The sequence below is a fragment of the Canis lupus genome, chromosome 6 (assembly GCF_003254725.2).
Source record: "Canis lupus dingo isolate Sandy chromosome 6, ASM325472v2, whole genome shotgun sequence".
NCBI lineage: Eukaryota > Metazoa > Chordata > Mammalia > Carnivora > Canidae > Canis > Canis lupus.
This window is the reverse complement of record NC_064248.1, coordinates 22261689-22283562: the sequence shown is the minus strand read 5'-3', so window position 1 is coordinate 22283562 and position 21874 is coordinate 22261689. Positions and strand designations below refer to the sequence as shown.

Here is a 21874-nt window from a genome sequence, read left to right as displayed (position 1 = left end):
AAACTAGGGAGATGCTTATTAGCAAGCAGGGTAACAGGGAAATGTTGCAGGTTATGTTTTAATTGTTTAAAATGTATTTAAAATTTCCTTCATATGGGCTTTTCTATCCCATCTGTCACCAGATAATGTGGGCAAACGTCAACAGTCAATTTTGAAATGGAATATAGTGTTGGTTGATATTCTTGAAATGTGAAAGGGGAATACAATTCACTGGCAAACATTAAAAGCAAACACTGAATGACCAGGGTTTAATTTTTCAAATCCGTAAGGCTAAAGTGCTTGCCTTTGTGTTGTGTGCTTTCCTGCTGGCAACTCTGGGAGAGCTCCTCCTAATCTCTGAGCTGCCCGCCTCCATTCCCAGGGCCCCCCCTCGGTGTCCTCGGCGAGGCCTGGGGAGGTCTAGGGATTCTAGCAACAAGAGTCCAACCAATCAGTGAGCTCTGAAACGCAGAAGTGGGGCTGGAAGAGCAGTGGTAAGAACTGAGCTTCCAGAACAGAAGGTCAAGATGTTAGGATTTGCAGGGGGGGGGAGGGAGGGGATGTAGGAAACCAGTGAAGGGGATCAGGAGTACACTTGTCATGACAAGCATACTATATTGTACACCTGACACTCACAGTGTATGTGAATTATACTGGAATAAAAAAAAGAGGTTAAAAAAAAGATCCTGATTATAAACATTCCCACAAATCACTTGTGTTATCCTATAATACACATGAAATATTTTGAAAACAGCTACACTGATATTACTACTGGCAATAAAATTGCTGGATGGAGTTCAAAAAAAAATTTTTTTAAGCTCTAAGAGAAGAAAAATAATAAAAGCAACCAGTTCTAGAGGTGGGGGAATGGGGACAGGAAATATAAAGAATGCTAATCCCCTCACATCTTTCAAAGCTGCTCAATCAGTACCAGCAGCTATGTAAAATGGAAGTGTGACCAACCAAAAACAATGACCCCAGGCTCTTAATGGTTTTCATAATCCTTCTTGTGCAACTTCGGAGAGATCTTCTGGGTGCTGCTCTTTTGTAGGGAAGAACCTATTATCCCAGGTTCCACCATCCCTTTGGTTTCACTTCCTTTCTCTTCCTTTTCTAGTCAAGTTCAAATAAATGTTATATTGTATACATTTTGTTTTGTTTTTTAAAAAAAAAAAAAACCAGCATGTATAGGACAGTTCCACTTCTTCTATGGATCTATCCCCTGGTGCCCCTCCAACCTCTGGCACAGGGCAGGAAGAGGTGTCTGGGGGGTGAGCACCACATGTTCGCACAGATTTCTATATTGTGGGATTCTGAAAAGATCTATTGCTTTTTTCACTGTAATATCCCGGACTGCCTGAATTTCTGAAAACGAATATGTGCAATTTTTATTTTAAAAAACTGTCATTCCTCTTAAAAAATGAGACTCACAGAGAAGAAAGCCAGCCCTTATAAAGCATCTGCTCCGTGGCTGCTGCAAGGCTAAGTTCTATCATCTATGAAATGTCATGTAATCTTCACATCTGCATGGTCAGAATCAGTGTGTCCCCATCTAATGAGATGAGGCCTTCATGGGAAGCCGCGTGATGCGATGGGACCATGTCAGGGACATCCCTTCTGCTGCGCTGTGACAGAAGTGGCTCTCCTCTAGCTCCCCCACCACCACCACCACCTCTACAACAGAAATGCAGAATCTGACTGCAGTAGCCCCATGGCATTCTGCAGGAAAATTATAATGAATGAAAATCCCGGAATTTGGGGGGTAGAAGGAACTCTGAAATCATTAGTCCAACCCATTGTTTCATGGATGGGGCTTCTGAGATCCAGAGAGATCTGCAGACTCTGAGGTCTCAGGTCATACAGTGAAGGAGTAAGTGGCCCTCGAGCCCTGGTCTCATATGCTTTCTAGAGGACAACAGGAGGCAAACAACATGTAATCATGCTCCACGAGCTCTTGGTGCTTCCGAAAAGGATCTCCTGGCTATTAAAGGCCCATAACTGGGTCTTTCTCAAAATTTTGCCCCAGAAATCTAAATGGTGGTGAGGAGACCAGACCTGTGGAAGTCAGAGCCAGCAGAGAAGTGACTGATGGGTAATCCCTTGAAAGGAGTCAGGACAAGCAGCAAAGGGTGCAAGGTGAGGGAAGGGTGGCACCCCAGGAATAGCCAGAGTAAAGGCATCAAGGACAGAACACAGCAGAACCCCTCAAACCCCCATCAAAATCACCAAATCAGATCTGGTAAGCTACTCTCCCTGGTGAAGTTCCAATTCCAAAACCAATGCTCATGGAAAGAATGCCCCAACCCGCCCCAACCTATCCGGTGGCACATAATCTCCCTCACTTCTCCCTGAGAAGGCACAGCTGCTCCAAGTGGTGAAAGTTAATCAAGCAATAATAATAATCCCAAGAAGTAGGATGAAAGTAAAGCATCACGGTGACTCCAATTAAGATAAGAAATTCTTGCTAAGCAGTAAGTTGCAAGGGAACTGTATGGTGGGACTTCCAGCCTGGAGAGTTAGAGCTGTTCCTCTTAAAGCTCCTGGGGGGTCAGGGTGGCGGGTACCCATGCTCAAAAGTGCTCAAGAAGGAGGCAGCACCCAGAGGGAGATCTATGGTCAATGGGAAACTCACGTCCATCTTGGAAACGAGAAGCAGCTGCTGTTTGATGCGCAGGAAAACGGAATCGAAAGCCAGCTGGTGGGCCTGCTGGTTAAGCCGAGTCAGCGCTATGCGAGACGCAGACAGCAGGTTGTGGTTACTAGACCCTTTTTCCTAAGATGAAAAAATACAAAAGGCCGTTAGGGCCCGGCTCTACCCAAGGTTATTAGCTAGTTCAATATTTTCAAAAGCTGCTGAAAGGAAGACAGTGAGGGGGTGGGTCCGTATGATAGTGTCTCCCAAGCAGGGCTATGCTCTGGTACCCCCTGCAGAACATGCTGGATTACAGGTGCACAGGCTCCACCTCGGAGCTGCTGAATCAGAGACCAGCAGGGGGTCTGGAGCCCAGGAAGCCATGTCTTTAACTCCTTTTCCAGGCAATTCTGATGCATCTATTAACTGATTCTGATGCAAGCTCCTGGGCTGGTGGTTTAGCAACAATTAAGTGGGGACTGTCCTTCAGGGATAGAGGAAGGGGGAGAAAATGATCTCAAGTGCCAGGTAAGAACAAGAGTGAGGGACAGGAGTCTGATTCCCAGAGAGGTCAAGTCAGTTACACCTGGCTGTACAGAAGAGTGCGAAAACCTAAACGAGTCTCAAGGAATTCCAAACAGCCTGAGAAAGCACAGAGATGGAAAATGTAACCTTAGTTTTGCTATTATAAATGGACTGATTACAATAACAAACTAAATCAGATCAGCAATAAAGATAAACAAGAGTTGCTTTAACCTAATCACAGAAGCATGGATGAATGAACCTGCACAACTGTTTTAAGAATTATTTGTCAAGCTCCAGCGCAGCCAGCAGGTGGGCCGTGTGAGGGCAATGATGGAGCCTCAGACACATCCAGAGGTTTACCTTGAAGTCATCCCCGAAGCTTGAGGCCCATCAGGACACCCTGACACTGCATTTGGTGCCATAGGAACAGTAAAGTCTCCTCTGCCTATCACCAAGACGGCAACATTCAAACCTGACCAGGGGCAGAGGGATGGTTCTAGAAAGGATGCTACAGCACTCTTAGGATCCTGGGGCCATTCACAGGTTGCTTGGTGGCTCGTTCCATTTGTTGGGAGGCTCTTCTGTCCCCTGGATCCCAAGGGGCCCAAAGCTCAAAGGGCAGCACAGTGGTAGGTACACTAAGAGCTTATGCTAAAGGGGCAGCCAGAAGGGAATGCTTATCCTCAGGTCCTCCTGCTGTCAGGGGGGGAATCCACTTCCCCCGTGGCAAGGTGGGGGGCCTCCTCTGTGGGTTCTGTCCACCAGCAGGCAGTACACATTCTGGTCCCCTCTCTGCCAGTTAGTAACAGGGGCCTATCCCTGCAGTGGGGCCAGAGGTCCTCCGGGCAAGTCTAACTCTGGAGGGAAGTACAACAAGCCCGTCTGGCCTCTCATCCAATTTGCCTTTCACCATTAACAAAGCTCCACTGTCCCAACTCCTACACCTTTATTTCCATTTGTTCCAATCCAGGGTAGTTTACTAATTCCTTAAAATGCAAGGTAAATCAGAGAAGTGGCAGTGGGGCACACTGTGGCCCATACACTGAACCAAAAAGCCTGGATCAGGGAAAGGGTGACAAGCAAGAAGCTTCCATTTGCAAGAATGTTACCAGTCTGCTCTCATACCTTAAGGGTGTAAAGTATTTCCATTAAACTGGCATATTCGGCCGGGTTATCTTTCTGGAGATAATTATATTCTTGCCATGGGTTCTTGGCAGAGCTCTTCTTGTCTGTCAAGATACTGTCCTGAAAACCAGCCAGGCTTCGAGGACTGTAGGAGTCAGAGAGATATTTGCCAGCTGTGGACAAAATCCTGAAAAATGAAAGCGAGCATTATGCCCTGAGCTGTTTGCACAGAACTTTCCTCTGGGAGCATTCTGTTTGCTCCTTACCAAATCCCAGGATACCCTTATGAGGCAGATTACTTTGAGTCCATTTATAGGGAAAGGAAGACACCCTTCATCACTGGGCTTGGACCTCAGGCGGACAACAGATGCCAGGTGGTTTTAATTCCTATTTAACTCCAGGTCCACCAGAATAGGCCCCCTTCCTGATAAGACACACAGCCTACACAGGGCAGCTGTCAGTTTGCTCCTGTCTGGGATACTGTGTCTTTTCTCTGTAGTCCTTTCTCGCTCTGTGCGCATCACTATTGGGAACAGAGCCATGGGGGGCCCCCAGCCCCTCAGCCCCAGTGGTGCTAGATGTGGCGGTGGGACAGCCAGCCCTGGGAGAGCCATGGCAGCCTGGAAGCACAGCCTCTAGCCACGAGACTCCCTGTCACACAACTGGGCCGCTGTGGTATTTGTGTTCACTCACCCGAGAAAGGCTACTTTTGTGGTTGAGGTGCCACAGAGAGAGCTACTGAGAGAAGCAGGCACTTTCCAATTTCTCTGAGGAGGAAAAACGCCTAGAGAAGGTTCTAGATGAAGACTGATCTCTAAGGGGTTGAATCTCTATCCTTCCCTGATGGATGCTGCAAATCCTCTGCTGTTTTCCCTGAGCCCAGCTGGACCACCCAGAGTACACATTTGACTGTGCACAGAACTGTATGAACATATGCAACCAGGAGGACAGACATCATATTCTATCCCAAGAGTGGCTGACTCCTTGGCCCCTCCTTTACCAGAATTTCTCATGAAAAATAATTGCTTTGGGACGCCTGTGTGCCTCAGCAGTTAAGCAACTGCCTTCGGCTCACAGTATGACCCTGGAGTCCTGGGATCGAGCCCCACATCAGGCTCCCTACATAGAGCCTGCTTCTCCCTCTGCCTGTGTCTCTGCCTCTCTGTCTCTCATGAATAAATAAATAAAATCTTTAAAAAATAAAATAAAATAAAGAAAGAAAAAGAATTGCCTTGGACTTGGCAGCTTTTAGGCTGAACTCACTCTTTCAAAACAAAAAAAAGTCTAGTGAGCCTATCAAGGAATGTATGTTACCTGTAAACCGTGGGGACAGGGCCTTCCCCAGGAACCACTGCTGACACAAGCAGCCACCTGCCTCTGCCACTAAGCAAGTTACGCTCTTCCCTGTCGCTTAAGCCTCCAGGTGACTTCGGCTATGTCTTTTGTCTGCCAAACTGTGGCCTGTTCCTGACACCCTTACTTTCAACTGTTCACTCTTCGTGAGGGCCAAACAGGGTGTTCTTCCCCTCCGAATTCTTAGCACTGAGCATAGGGCCTGGCCTATAGCAGGTGACCCTGCGTTTGGCAAGCAAGATGTTGAGAGCTGCCCTGAGAAATCAGCTCCCCTTTGGCAGGGTCATGGCCACTTGTGCCTCTATTCTCTCAGCAAGGGGAAACTGGCACCAGTCTGCCATCCACAATGAAGACAGATATGTCAGGAATGTCTTAAGTATTAAAGACCACAGTTTAAAATGTCAGAATAGTGTGCTCAAAAATAAGAACCAAATCTAAAAAAAAAAAAGTCAAAATAAACACAGTTCCAACCCTAAGTAATGAACAGTACTTTCCTCCCCAGCTTCTTCCTCATCCAGACAGATACCATTAGATGAGCTAATCACAGACTCAGATTTCCTAGGATGTGTATTTACTAGTACTATGAACTAAACCTTACTGAAATGAACACTTGATTTCTTCACTCACAAAGAAACATTTTCTCATTACTGGAATGGGCTATAAATAGGTCTTGGGGATGGCAGATAATTAAACCGTCCTCACCTTCAAGAAGCTCAGAGATTAACGGGGGAGTGCTAATGACTATGTGGGGAGACAGAAGGTAAGAATGCACAGAGGGAGAGGCTAACGTTATACTTCCATGTGCCTCAACTCATCTCACTTCATGGAAAGTTATCATTCACTTCTTTACGAGCCATGGACACTTGTAAACTTACACTGGACCTCCCAAACCTGATGTTCCCACTAAACTGTGCCACTAAGATCTTACCCGGTGAAAACACCACTCTGTCAAAAATAAGGGATAGGTGGTGTGAAAGTACAGAGCAGCCGAGGCGAACTCCCTGTATCTCACCTGGGACTTGCCTAGTTCACCAGAAAGCCCTCCAGGGGCACTTGGCCCATAAGTCACAAAATGATTCCTTTTTGCAAGGAGGTGATCTTAAGAGCCCCAAAGCCAATGTTCCTCTTGTCGCTGAAGTAATCTGGAGTGTTTTGAGCTACTATCTTGGCCACCTGGGGGGGCCAAGAAGGCACAGTCCTTGGGCCAAGTCTGGGTTCCAGAGGGGAGATGGAGGGGAGATTGACAGGAAGATAAGATAAGCTTTATAGGCAGCTGCCACACCCTGGCCTCCCTGATGGGAACACAGATGGTGACTGTCGCTCTTTTCCCTTTCCGGGCTCGATGCTTCCAGAATGAATGATGTCACCTCTTAAAGAGGCTCCCCTGGATACGCCCAATTGGTTCTCAACTCACGCCAAAGCTTGGGTCAGATTTTCAGCTTCTCTGGGCTGCAAAATGCAGATGGTCCTTTATCTACCACGGTCCTGTTCAGCCTCCCAATCAGATCCTTTTCGTTTTAGAATGCAATATTCACCTTCATTAAAAGACTAAGGAAAACCTGTATGTCCTGATATGGAAAGATGTCTGCTGTACACAGGCAGAGAAACCCAGGTCCAGGGTGGGAAGCTAATTTGTGAAAAAGACAGTGTGGGCAAGTGTGGAGGTGACACACTCCAGACGGCTCAGCTGATGGCCAGGTTCAAATCACTGCCTCATGGTTACATGACCTCAGACACAGCTATTTCCACAGGTCATTTCTTTTACCATCATCTGTGCCAGACTCGATGCTTTAATGTCCCGTCATCTGTAAAAATATGATGAACAGTACCTACCTCTTTGGCCACTAAGAGGATTATTGACAATTCCTGTAAAGTCCTTAATGTCAGAGCTCAATAAATATTAGGGGTGGGGGCAGATGTTAATAGTGTTTCTTCTGGAGAAGATTTTTAGGGTGAGTAGCTTCCATTTTTATTTTGTATATTTGTGAACTGCTTTCAGTTTTGCAATGGGTTGGGGCCAGACTATAATTACTACTGAAGGGGATCCCTGGGTGGCACAGCAGTTTGGCGCCTGCCTTTGGCCCAGGGCGCGATCCTGGGGATCCGGGATCGAGTCCCATGTTGGACTCCCGGTGCATGGAGCCTGCTTCTCCCTCTGCCTGTGTCTCTGCCTCTCTCTCTCTCTCTCTGTGTGACTATCATAAATAAATAAGAATTAAAAAAAAATACTACTGAAATTAAGAAAATAAGAAGCCGCATGCCTTTCTTTTAAATACATAAATGTTACATGTCTGGCTGGCTCTTCCCAGGAGTCCTCTGAAAATTTAGACCCACTCACTTGCCCTCTGCCACAGGCCCCCCTCACTGTGTGTGTGTGTGTGTGTGTGTGTGTGCACATGTACACACGTCAGCATGAGTGTGTGCGGGGGCAAAGGGGGTAATGTTTATTGCATTTATAGTATTTAACACACACTCCACTACGTGACTGTGGTGCTTCGGTTCTATTCATTGCTGTGCTGGGCTGTTCAGGAGTTCCAAACAGCAGTAGCTGCCCATTCTACTCCACGGAAAGACATTGCCCAGAACAAGAACTGCTGTGGGTGATTGTGGAAAATGAAGACAGTGTGTCGGATCAGAAATGAAAGAAGACAAAAAGCAGAGAGAAGGAGAAACAGCTGACTCGGAACACTGACCCCACCCCTCAACCACTCATCCCTACTTCCCAGAAGGTGGGTATGTTGCTGTGTACACCCTATCCCATGCTGCCCCCCACCACCAGCTTTCATTTTACAGTGGACTACTGGCAGAAACTCCCTCCCACGCAGATTATTTTAGGACAATACAGGATTATCTGAGTAAGAGATGACAGAGCTGCTGCTAGGCTCTCAGACAAGTATGAGAAATAGACTTCTTCCCCCCAACTCCTAGAGAACACAGAAATCAGCTGTCCCAAGAGAATGAGAGATTTAGCTGGAAGAAGGAAGGAAATTTGGAAGGCTGGAGCCCTTTGAGGGGAAAATCAGTCTGAACCCGACTACTTCAGGGCAACAGAAAGCCCTGGCAGGTATGGGAATAGAGAAAGGAGGGAAAGAAACTTTTCCTAGGGCTGACCCCTGAAATCTTCCTTCTACACACACCAGCTCTGGCACCACAGAATTCTGCTGCCAAACCGGGAAGGCTGGCTGAGTGAATCTCGATTCCGTGGGCTGCCCCACGGGCTTTCATCACCACCCATAATGCTGTTTCTATGGAGAAATTTACTTTGAGTCCCAATAATTAACTTACAAACAAGCAGTCGGAACCCAGCCCATTTATAATTTGGAGACAACACGTACTGATTCCTCATTTGGGCTGCAACTTCCATATCTAACCAAAACTCTGTGACTACTGCCAAGGAGCTCAGAGCCTTGCCCTTTTTAGGTGCTTAGTAAATGTTTAATGATGACAATAATGACACCTTATATCTAGGTACAGACAGTTCTTGAGCCATGTGACTTTCAGATTTGACCGTATGTTGTCATTGCTGTGTTGTGTGCTGTATCAGGTTCTTCCCCAGCCAAGAACCCAGGGACTCACCCACAACTCTGGCCTACCTGTTTGCTAGCTGCTGCTCGAAGTCCCCACATTGCCGTAAGAGCTCGCCACAGGTGGCTATTATCCTAAACAAAACAAAAAGCACTTCAAGTTCAAGTACCTGGAATGTTGACATTTACAGGACAAACATTGTCTCATTCATAAACATTCTAACTATTCACTCCTTTTGGTGGTGCTGGGTTCTGGAGAAGCGGTTAACCATTGAACAGTCTACCTGATGTGTCTCGTTTATTAGTAATTCATGGAGAAGGTAAACACGACCCCCTTCTAACATCCTCCAGTCGCAGGCCTCTCTGCTGGGAATCACAGTTTTGTCCTACAGGTCTCAGATAATCTTACATTTCCCAAATACTGAGGTGCTTTGGGGCTTCATCCTTAAGGAAATGAGTTGGAAATACTTCATATCTAAAATGTAAAACTCAGAGCACCTGGTTGGCTCAGTCAGAAGATCATGTGACTCTTGATCTTGGGGTTGTGAGTTCGAACCCCACATGGGATATAGAGATTACTTAAATAAATTTTAAAAACTTTAAAAAATAATAAAATTTAGAAGCCAACAATACATTTAAAAAAAAAATCACTCACCACGATCAAGTGGGATTTATTCCAGGGATGCAACAGTGGTTGAGTATTTGTAAATCAGTCAATGTGATACATCACATCAACAAAAGAAAGGATAAAAATCATATGATCATCTCAACAGATACAGAAAAAGTATCTGATAAAGTACAATAACTATTCATGATAAAAACTCTCAACAAAGTAGGTTTAGAGGGAATATACCTCAACATAATAAAGGCCATACATGAAAAACCCACAGTTAATTTCATCCTCAATAGGGAAAAGCTGAGAGCTTTTCCCCTAAGGATCAAGACAAGGATGTCCACTCTCAGCACTTTTATTCCACATAGTACTAAAGTCCTAGCCACAGCAATCGGACAACAAAAAGAAGGCATCCAAATTGGTGAGGAAAAAGTAAAACTTTCACTATTTGCAGATGACATAATACGATATAGAGAAAACCCTAAAGACTCCACCAAAAAACTATTAGAATTGATCAAAAAATTCAGTAAAGTCATAGGATACAAAATCAATGTACATGAATCTGTTGCATTTTTTACAATAATGAAAAAGCAGGGATCCCTGGGTGGCGCAGCGGTTTGGCGCCTGCCTTTGGCTCAGGGCGCGATCCTGGAGACCCGGGATCGAATCCCACATCGGGCTCCCGGTGCATGGAGCCTGCTTCTCTCTCTGCCTGTGTCTCTGTCTGCCCCTCTCTCTCTCTCTCTCTCTGTGCGTGTATGTCTATCATAAATAAATAAATAAATAATTTAAAAAAAATGAAAAAGCAAAAAGAGAAATTAAGAAAACAATCCCATTTACAACTGCACCAAAAATAATAAAACACCTAGGGATAAACTTAGCCAAAAGGCGAAAGACCTGTACTTTGAAAACTATAAAATACTGATGAAAGGAACTGAAGAGGATACAAATGGGAAGACATTCCATGCTTATCGTTGGAAGAAACAATATTGTTAAAATGTCCACACTACCCAAACAATCTACAGATTTAACACAATCCCTATCAAAATACCAACAGCATTTTTCATAGAACTAGAACAAATAATCTTAAAATTTGTATGGAACCACAAGAGACCTTGAATATAGCCAAAGCAATCCTAAGAAAGATGAACAAAAAGCTGGAGATACCACAACCCCAGATTTCAAGATATCTTGGAGTAATCAAAACGTATGGTACTGGCACAAAAACAGACACACAGATCAATAGAACAGAATAGAGAGCTCAGAAATAAACCCACCCATATATGGTCAATTAATCTATGACAAAGGAGGCAAGAATACACAATGGGGAAAAAAACAGAGTAAATACATCTCTTCAACAAATGGTGTTGGGAAAACTGGACAACTACACACAAAACAATGAAACCAAATCATTTCCTTACACCATACACAAAAATAAACTCAAAATGGATTAAACCTTAAATGCAAGACCTGAAATCATAAAACTTCTAGGAGAAAATATAAGCAGTTATTTCTTTGATTGGCTATAAAAACATTTTTCTAAATATGTTTCCACAGCCAAGGGAACAAAAGTGAAATTAAACTATTGGGACTACACCATCAAAATAAAAAGCTTTTGCTTTTTGCAAAGGAAACCATCAAAAAAAAACAAAAAGGCAATCTATGGATTGGGAGAAGATATCTGCAAATGATATATCCAGTGAGGGGTTAACATCCAAAATACATAAAGAATATATACAACTCAACACAAAATAAACCCCAAATAATCCAATAAAAAAATGAGCAGAGAGGGGCACCTGCGTGGCTCAGTGGTTGAGGGTCTGCCTTTGGCTCAGGTCGTGATCCCAGGATCTGGGATCGAGTACTGCATCGGGCTCCTTGCAGGGAGTCTGCTTCTCCCTCTGCCTATGGCTCTGCCTCTCTCTGTCTCTCATGAATAAATAAAATCTTAAAAAAAAAAAAAATGAGCAGAGGACTTAGCAGACATTTTTCCAAAGAAGACAGACTAGTGGTCAACAAACACATAAAAAGATGCTCAACACCACTCATCCTCAGGGAAATGGAAATCAAAATGAGATATCACCTCACACCTGTCAGAATGCTTACAGTAAAAAATATAAGAAATAATAAGTACTGGGGCACCTGGGTGATTTGGTCGGTTAAGCATCCAACTCTTGATTTTAGCTCAGGTCATGATCTTAGGATCATGAGATCAAGCCCCATATAGGGCTCTGTGCTAGGGGTGGAGCCTGTTTAAGAGTCTCTCTCCCTCTCCTTTTGCCTCTCTCCAGAGCATGCATGTGCATGCACGCCTGCACTCACTCTCTCTCAGAAAGAAAGAAAGAAAGAAAGAAAGAAAGAAAGAAAGAAAGAAAGAAAGAAAGAAAAAAAGAAAAGAAAAGAAAAGAAAAGAAAAGAAAAGAAAAGAAAAGAAAAGAAAAGAAAAGAAAAGAAAAGAAAAGAAATAATAAGTATTGGTGAGGATGTGGAGAAAAAAAAACCCTTGTGCACTGTTGGTGGGAATTTAAACTCGTACAGCCACTGTAGAAAACAGCATGAAGCTTCCCCAAAAAATTAAAAATAGAATTACCATATGCTCCAATAATGTCACTACTGGGTATTTACCCAAAGAAAACAGAAACACTAATTCAAAAGATATACTCCCATCCCTATGTTTACTGCAATATTAGTTACAATAGCCAAGATATGGAAGCAACCCAATGTCCATCCATAAATGAATGGATAAAAAGTATGTGCAGTATATACAATGAACTATTATTCAGCCAAAAAAGAATGAGATCTTGCCATTTGCAATCACATGGGTGGACCTAGACAGTATTATTCTAAGCGAAACAAGTCAGAGAAAGACAAATACCATGATTTCACTCATATGTGGATTTAAGAAACAAAACAAAAAAGAGATAGACTCTTAACTACAAAGAATAAACTGGTGATTGCCAGGGGGAGCTAGAGAGATGGGTGAAATAAAGGAGATTAAAAAAATTAAATTTAAATTTAAAAACCAAAATTCATTACTTAGTATTTGTCAGATGTCTGCTACTTGCAAGGCAAAGAAAACTGTTTTGATACTAAAACTACCTCTCCGATCCCATGAAAGACAGATGAAGACTAATCCATTTGGCTTCTCAGAGATAAGCCTGAATGACCATCATACCTGTATTTAATAATCCTTTAATTTTCAAGTAATTTTATGCTAGGCCTCAAACTGCAGCTACTGAGTCCTTCAACACCAAACTATAAATGTCAGGACAAATCCAAGGATTAAAAACATCTTAAGTCTAGTTAATTTTTAACTTCTCTAAAAGTGCCTATCTATCACCAAGGTATCTAAGCATTCCATCATAAGAAAGGTTTATGAGAAAATGAAATATTCCACTTTTCACTTGCCTCAGGTACAACAGAAATAACCTTCTTGTACATAATATTTTCTGGTATACCAAGCCACCACAGATGATAGGGGATACAGTTAGCTTCTAGAATATTAAACTTCATCCGAAAAAAATAAAAGTCCTTTGGGCAGCCCGGGTGGCTCAGCGGTTTGGCGCCGCCTTCGGCCCAGGGCGTGATCCTGGAGTCCTGGGGTCGAGTCCTCGTCTGGCTCCCTGCATGGAGCCTGCTTCTCCCTCTGCCTCTGCCTCTGAGGGGTCTGCCTCTTTCTTTCTCTCTCTCTCTCTCTCTCTGCCCCTCTCTCTCTCTCTCTCTGCCCCCCCCTCTCTCTCTCTTTCTGTGTGTCTCTCATGAATAAATAAATAAAATCTTAAAAAAAAAAAAAAAAAAAAAGAAAAGTCCAGATCAGAGCCCATGAGAAGATTATCCAAAAAGCCCTGGGAGGTCTTGGATCTGCTCTGATTGAAGACAGCTTTCAGGGACGCCTGGGTGGCTCAGTCAGTTGGGTGTCTGCTTGTCCCTTGCAGACCCATGTTGAGTGCTTATAATCACTTAAAATATCTTAAAATCCTTTTAAATTAAAAAAATAATAAAAATAGGATCCAATCAGGTATATATTTTCCAAAATATAAACTCTAAGTTATTTTAGACCTGAAAAACTAAATGCTAAGGGGAAAAAAAATCTCAAACCAAATATAAAAAAACAGAAGTCCCCAAAGGAGATGAGTTCATAAGGACTTTAAAATGCTTTAGCAGTGAGAGGGGTCTTTCTGGGTTGCTATTGTTGTTGTTTTTAATTGGCTTGTTTTTAAAGTTTAGTTTTTGCTTTAAAAAAAAAGAAAAAGAAAAAGAAAAAAAAAAGGTAGAAAAAAATGAACCCTTACAAACACATGTCATTTTTACCTATTATATGATATTTCTGCTTACTACATGTAGCACACATTTAAATTACAGCCCTCAAAAAATAAAATAAAATAAAATAAATTACAGCCCTCATTTTTACCTGATGGAGTTCTGAAAAGCTGTCCAATCTTCTTGAAAAAGCGAGTTGGGAGGAATATCATCCAGCTTGCACTTCTTTCGTATTGACTGGAGAGTACTGGTGAAATCAGACACATACCTATGGCCAAAAACAACAAGAACAACAACAAAAACCGACAGGGATGTTATCATAAACTCCTCAGCTCTAAAGATACTCAGAATCACATGGCTCTGGACAAAGGGCTAAGGACCTCAAGAGCATCTTTAGAGGCTCCCACTAAGGAGTCTGACGATTTGTAAACTCTGACCACAGAAGAGTCTTCTCTATATGGCAGGGCTATCTTTCTCACCTGCAAGGGCAGTTTTAAGAGAGATGCTCAAGATAAGAAAGAAGAGAGCCACTAGAATGAAGACTGGTAACCCACCAGGTGAGAAGTGGAGCTGGTCAATTACTCCCTGGCCCAAAGAACCATCCTGACCCATCATGGCCCCACTATGATACCTGACTGTCACCTAGGACACAGTAACGCAGCTCGCTAATGCCCAGGGTACTTTTGCAGGATTCTTGTTCCCCTCAATTTAGATTAAAAAGCCAAATTTCATGGCAGGCAAGTGATGAGAATGGCACAGGATGTGAAACTGGATTCAGAGCTGAAGTCCCTCCCCCTCAGACTGCTGTTTGATCCCCCAGTTCCTTCTCAGCACCCAGCACAAGTATAAATCAGCAGCTTCCCTCATGTATGTGTTTAATGTATGTGTGGAAGCCCCGGGAGAACAGGACTATCCTCTTCTAGCTGTTAACAGTGTCCCCAGCAATTAGCACAGAGTTGGGCACAAAAGAGACACCTGGAAACAGTTCCTAGGTGAATGTAAGACTTGCACAGGGGCCTTGAGAAAGCGTCTGAGTGTCTTCAGGCCTGTTTCCTCATCTTTAAAATGGACTTAATTAATGTGGTCTTCTATGTTGCCTCAAAGAGTCACGTGACAATGAAATAAATGAAATAGGGGTTCCTGGGTGGCTCCATCCGTTGCTCCATCTGGGTGGTTCCTGGGTGAAGCATCCAACCGTTGGCTTTGGCTCAGGTTGTGATATCAAAGTCGTGGGATCAAGCCCCATGCTGGGCTCCACACTCAGTGCGGAGTTTCCTTGTCCCTATCCTCCTCAAGCACTTGCTCTCTTGGTCTCTCAAATAAAGATTTTTAAAGATATATTAAAAAATAAATGAAATAATATACATAAAAGTTCTCTGAAAAGTATAAAATAAAAGCTGATGTGGGGCAGTGTTGTTTCCAAGGACATACAGTTGTGGGAACATGAATGAATACATGCATGTCCTTGGGAGGGTGTTGTGAGGGTGTTCACCATGTTGTGAACATGGGTGAGCCAGGGTCTTGTTCTCTGGAAATCACAAGGTTCCCTGAAAACCTAGGACATCTGTGTGCATCACAAGAATCCTTGATAGCGGAGAGCTACGAAACCAACATTCTACTAATGGCACCTTCCCAAGAGAGGTGAGAGGTGAGAGCTTTCTTAGGGAAATCAATCCTTGGCGGGGGGAGGGGCCTCAAGGACCCACTGATGGGGGGGGATGTTGAGGAACATAATTGTGCTTCACCGTCACATTAAACAACTCTGCCACCACCCTGCAACTGTGACAAAAGTGTCTTAGAAGAGTACGCCATCAAATGATGCACCTCCTCTACAGCAGCTCGCAATAGCGTTCCCGGGACACTGAGTGGGCAGCAGAGCATGGGAGGCAGGGGCATCTGTTCAGCCACAGTGTGTATCCCATCACATTCTCATCACATTTGTCCCCAAACCATCCAATTCTCTCTCAGGATAAATGTTTCTGGGTATCTCTACCACCTAAGAGTCACTGTGATGGGGGCTTTAATCATAAGCTTTCACTTAATAACAATGATCACCATGGGGAGAGCCTCATCACTTCATAGAGGAAAGACACCGGGCCTCCTACAGGTCCCAAGCAGTAAGCACCAGAGCCAGGACTGAGGCTTGGGTGGCTCCAACCTCAGAGCCCACACTCTAGGCATAGGTGGAGAGCCCCTGATCTTAAAACCCCTCTTGGCTGTCATATCCTATAGCCTCACCCTCGTTCAAGTTAGGCCAGTCCCCTTCTGCCTCCCCTACATGCTCCATCCTGCTGTCCTTAATGCCCTCCCCATGACGGAACAGGGTCCCATCTCAACCTTGCTCCAGTTAACTTCACACTGATTGCCCTAATTTTAGAGACAACAGCTGCTGGGGTAGCTTCAAAATCTTCCCTTCTCTAGGTGACCTAGTTTCACCACATCCCCTCTGCACAGTTTCAATTTTTAATATAGATCTGTGTTATTTTCTAAAATGAAGTAATCAGGGACGCTTGGGTGGCTCAGCAGTTTAGCGCCTGCCTTTGGCCCAGGGCGTGATCCTGGGGTCCCTGGATCAAGTCCCTCATTGGGCTCCTTGAGTGGAGCCTACTTCTCCCTCTGCCCGTGTCTCTGCTTCTCTCTCTCTGTGTCTCTCATGAATAAATACATAAAATATTTTTTTAAAAAAGGAAGTAATCAAAATAATCAACAGGATAACTAAAAGTAAAAATATCACAAGAGCTGAGAGGGGCAGGGATGAGAGGGACAGCCTTACATACACTAGTTCCTCAAGATACAATGGCTAAGGCTGATAAACAAAAATCTTCTTTAAAGTATGGGGCGGGGTGCAAATTGAATTTAAATAAAACATTTTTTAAAATACAGGGAGAAGAGCTGAAAGTCTTCCTTTGAAAAACTAAACGCAAAATGTACAAAAGTGGATATGTCTGAGCAGAAAGACTAAGAGTGGGCAGGAAGGAAGGAAGACTTTTACTTTTTATACCTTTATGTATTTTTTAAAAATTACTCTAATGCATGGTTTTTGTTATTTCATTATAAATTTTTTAGATCTCAATAAGAAAAAACTCTTTCCATCCACAAAATCCTGGTTGGTGGCGGAAAAACAAAGTGGCCAATTCTGTATGATGAGACTTGTTGCTCATGCTCCTCTTCCTACATGAATGCACCTGGGCTTGTCTGGTTACATCTCTGTCTGAGACCAGTGCTTATGTCCTTGGCAGCCCTAATGTCTACACTGGGAGCTGCCCTCCTAAGCTGCTGCTGTCCATTGCAGTGACCATGAGCTCTGGCTCAGAGGCCTCAGAGCTCATAGGGGCGTGCTCAGTATTTCTGGAATGACAAGAGGAGCTCCCTAAACTTACTACAGCAAAAGAGCTTTCTCTTCAGTTAAAAAAAAAAAATTCTTGTGGGGCACCTGGGTGGCTCAGTCAGTTAAGTGTTTTACTCTTGATTTTGGCTCAGGTCATGAGATCCTGCCCACATCAGGCACTACACTAGGTGTGGAGCCTACTTAAGATTCTCTCTCTCTCTGCCCCTAGAACTACCCTGAGCTTGCACACACACTCTCTCTCTAAAATAAATAAATAAATAAATAAATAAATAAATAAATAAATAAATAAAAAATTCTTGAGCCTGAGGGCCATGCCAATCTAGAACAAGCTACCAAGGGAAGGTCTTTGGTGAGCCCAAGAATGTGTCTGTCTACAAGCTAGAGACTGGAGGGATCCCTGGGTGGCGCAGCGGTTTAGCGCCTGCCTTTGGCCCAGGGCGCGATCCTGGAGACCTGGGATCGAATCCCACGTGGGGCTCCCGGTGCATGGAGCCTGCTTCTCCCTCTGCCTGTGTCTCTGCCTCTCTCTCTGTGTGTGTGTGTGACTATCATAAATAAATAAAAATTTAAAAAAAAAAAAAAAAAAAAAAAGCTAGAGACTGGAGCTCTAATCTCCTGAGGGCCCTGGCACCTCAACTGCACAGGTCAGAAAATCCAGATTTAGGCTGCTTGCTCACTTTTTCTTTTTCCTAACTAAATGAAACTTCCTATTCTCTCCTTTCTTTCTTTTTTTTCTTTTTTTTTTAAAGATTTTATTCATTCAGGAGCCCCGGTAGCTTAGCAGTTTAGTGCTGCCTTCAGCCCAGGGCGTGATCCTGAAGTCCCGGGATCGAGTCCCACGTTAGGCTCCCTGCATGGAGCCTGCTTCTCCCTGTGTGTCTCTATCTCTGTGTCTCTCATGAATGAATATATAAAATCTTTTTTTTTAAGATTTTATTTATTTATTAGAGACAGAGAGAGAGGCAGAGACACAGGCAGAGGGAGAAGCAGGCTCCATGCAGGGAGCCTGACGTGGGACTCGATCCCAGGACTCCAGGATCACGCCCCAGACCAAAGGCAGGTGCTAAACCGCTGAGCCACCCAGGGATCCTCTCCTTTCTTTCTTTAAACAGCTCTATTGTGATGTAATTCATATACCACACAATTCTCCCATATAAACAGTACAATTCAGGGGCACCTGGGTGGCTCAGTTGGTTAAACATCTGCCTTCGGCTCAGGTCATGATCCCAGAGTCCTGGGATCAAGCCCCACATCAGGCTCCCTGCTTAGTGGGGAGCTTCCTTCTTCCTCTGCCCTTACCCTGCTTATGATCTCTTGCTCTCTCAAACAAATAAAGTCTTAAAAAAAAAAAAAGTACAATTCAGGGGCTCAAGGGTGGTTCAGTGGGTTAAATTTCTGTCTTCAGGGCACACCAGGTGGCTCAGCGGTTTAGCACCGCCTTCAGCCCAGGGCGTGATCCTGGGGACCTGGGATCGAGTCCCACATCAGGCTCCCGGCATGGAGCCTGCTTCTCCCTCTGCCTTGTGTCTCTGCCTCTCTCTCTCTCTCTCTCTTTCTGTGTGTGTCTCTCTCTCATGAATGAATAAATTAAAAAATCTTAAAAAAAAAAAAGACGAACATTAAAAAATAAATTTCTGTCTTCGGCCTCAGGTCATGATCCCAGGGTTCTGGGGTCAGGCTCCATCTGAGTTGCACTCTGCTCAGCAAGGAGTCTGCTTCTCCCTCTTCTTCCGTCTGCTTATGCTTGGGCGCTCTCTCTCTCTCTGTGTCTCTCTCTCTCAAATAAATAAAATAAAATTTTAAAAAGTACAGTTCAGTGGGTTTTAGTGTAGTCACAGAGCTGTGTGACCATCACCACAATCAACTTTAAAACATTTTCATCACCTAAAAAGGAAGTCCTGTACCTTTTGGTAGTTATCCCCTGTCTCCTCCAAATGCCCATCTCTCCTCAGCCCCAGACAACTGTCAATCTAGTTTCTGTTCCTACCGATTTGCCTGTTTTGAACACTTCATGTAGATGGAATCATGTAACATGTGGTCTTTTATGACTGACTTCCTTCACTTAATTAGCAGGTTCATATTTTTCTCATTTTGTTTTTTTTTACAGAAGAAATGCATGAATGTATGCCCCTTTTTGAAAAGTCAGAAAATACAAAGCTAAATCCCCTGAGAACACCATCCTAGTTCTTCCCCACCTCCCCAAAGATAACCGATGTTTAGAGTTTGTAGCCTAACCTTCCACATAACAGGGCTCAGCAAATTTTTTTCTGTTAAGGTCCAGATATTTTAGGCTTTGTGGATCCGAAGATCCATCTTAACTACTGAATTCTACCTTCACAGACTATAGGGAAGGGAATGGGCATGGCTATGTTCCAATAGAACTTTATTTACAAGAAGAGGGCAGGTTAGATTTGGCTCATGAGCAGAGTTTGTCGACCTCAACTCTACAGGAATAAATGATGCATGTTAAAGCATTAAAATAAAGATCCAGGGCAATCCAGGTGGCTCAGCAGTTTAGCGCCTGCCTTCAGCCCAGGGCATGATCCTGGAGACCCAGTATGGAGCCCCACATCGGGTTCCCTGCATGGAGCCTGCTTCTTCCTCTGCCTGTGTCTCTGCCTCTCTCTCTCTCTCTCTCTCTCTCGCTCTGTGTGTGTCTCTTTTTCTGTCTCTCATGAATAAATAAAAAAATAATAATAAAATAAAATAAAGATCCAGAACAGGGATTGGTACTTTGGCTTTTTTTGTAAATAAAGTTTTCCTGGAATGCAGCCACGCCCATTTATGTGTTGTCTACAAAGTCTCTATTGACCATAAGACCCACAAAACCTAAAATGCTTACCCTCTGGCCCTCTGCAGAGAAAGTTTCCTGAACCCTGCTATGGAAAATACACTCTATTTTTTGCATATTCTTTTTATATACTGTACTAGACTCTATATAGTAATCTACAACTTGCTTTTCTTCAATCCACACTATGTTTCTGACATCTATCAATGTTAATATGTGCAGATCTAATTAATGCTGTATATGCCAAAAGGGTCCCCTTCAACGAGTATACTCTATCTTATCTGGTGCTGCCAAATTCATGGGCATTCAGGCTGCTTCAAAGATTCCACTGTTACTAACAGTGCTGCAATGAACATCCTTAAGACTGCCCCCTCAGGCTCAGATATGCATGCTTCTCCAGGGCTCACAGTAGGAACACAGAACACAAGCATTTTGAACCAGGGTGGTCAGCAACTTCTGCCCCACACCCCAGTCTTACTTGGCAAAGAGGGATTTCAATGCTGCCAGCAAGCCACAGGTCCCCAGGCCATTGGTGAATCTGATGCATCTGTCAACGGCTGCAGAAGCCAGACCAAACAGCTTGTTCACAGAGTGGCTCAGCTCCTGCACGCAGTCAATGACTTCCCCGTGCTCCTGCTCAGCAAATACAGACAAACAAAAGCCACCTCAGACTCCAGAACAAAGGAATAGACAACATGAAGATGGGGGAGACCTCCAAACCTCTTCACCCATGGTCAGGTGGCAGAAATACAGTCCCAAGCTGCAAGAGCCCTTCGAGAGTCCAAACCAAGGGAGGACATCTACATGGCCGGTGAGATCACACACACTGGCTCCTGGCAGAAAAGCTTTACACTTTTCATCTCTTTCTGTGATTAAGATAGGACTTCTCCTCTGGGCCTAAAGCTAGAATTCAAATTCTCCGTATCAAATGCTCCCAAAGAATGTAGGGAAAGGAAAATGCTTCTTCCAGGGGCAAGAACGTTAACTGAAGTGGAATGGACTTTCTAGGCATGTCCCTAGAAAACAGAAAAATGGCAGGAGGCAGCAGAACTTAACTAGTGTGAGATCTGCTCTTAAATCACTTCATGCTAGATAACCTTATGTTGGCAATGGGAATGCCTTCCCTTCTCCTTGGAGGCCTGTGCAAGTAAACCTGCCCCGGGACCACCGTCCATGAATGCTCAGGGGCCGTGTCCATTTGCATATGTTCCTTAGACAAAAGACTACCATAATAAGAATTCATTACATCAGGGGTAGAAGGGGAGGAGGGCGGGGGGTGGGAGTGATTGGGTGACGGGCACTGGGGGTTATTCTGTATGTTGGTAAATTGAACACCAATAAAAAAAAAATTCAATTACAAAAAAAAAAAAAGAATTCATTAAATCAGGGAGATGATCAACTTATACCCAAAAGATTTTTTTTTTTTAAGATTTATTTATTCATGAGAGAGAGAGATAGAGAGAGGCAGAAACACAGGCAGAGGGAGAAGCAGGCTCCATGCCAAGAGCCCGACGCGGGACTCGATCCCGGGACTCCAGGATCACGCCCTGGGCCAAAGGCAGGCGCTAAACCGCTGAGCTACCCAGGGATCCCCTATACCCAAAGGATTTAAGTCTCTCGGGGCACCTGGGTTGCTCAGTGGTTAAGCGCCTTTGGCTCAGGTTGTGATCCTGGGTCCTGGAATTGAGTCCCGCATTGGGCTCCCTGCATGGAGCCTGCTTCTCCC

The 21874-nt window shown here is 44.1% G+C and overlaps 1 protein-coding gene across 2 annotated transcripts in view; it reads right to left on the bottom strand.

The window, feature by feature from the left end:
- The window catches only part of COG7 (component of oligomeric golgi complex 7), a 78294-nt gene that overhangs the window by 16085 nt on the left and 40335 nt on the right, over nt 1–21874 (bottom strand). For both annotated transcript variants that reach the window (XM_025416184.3, XM_035717623.2), the window contains exons 9-13: nt 20627–20781; nt 14163–14279; nt 9208–9273; nt 4262–4448; nt 2612–2752 (exon numbers count right to left, since the gene is read on the bottom strand). In XM_025416184.3, coding sequence (XP_025271969.1) covers nt 2612–2752; nt 4262–4448; nt 9208–9273; nt 14163–14279; nt 20627–20781 — 666 coding nt within the window. The remainder of the gene's footprint in view (nt 1–2611; nt 2753–4261; nt 4449–9207; nt 9274–14162; nt 14280–20626; nt 20782–21874) is intronic.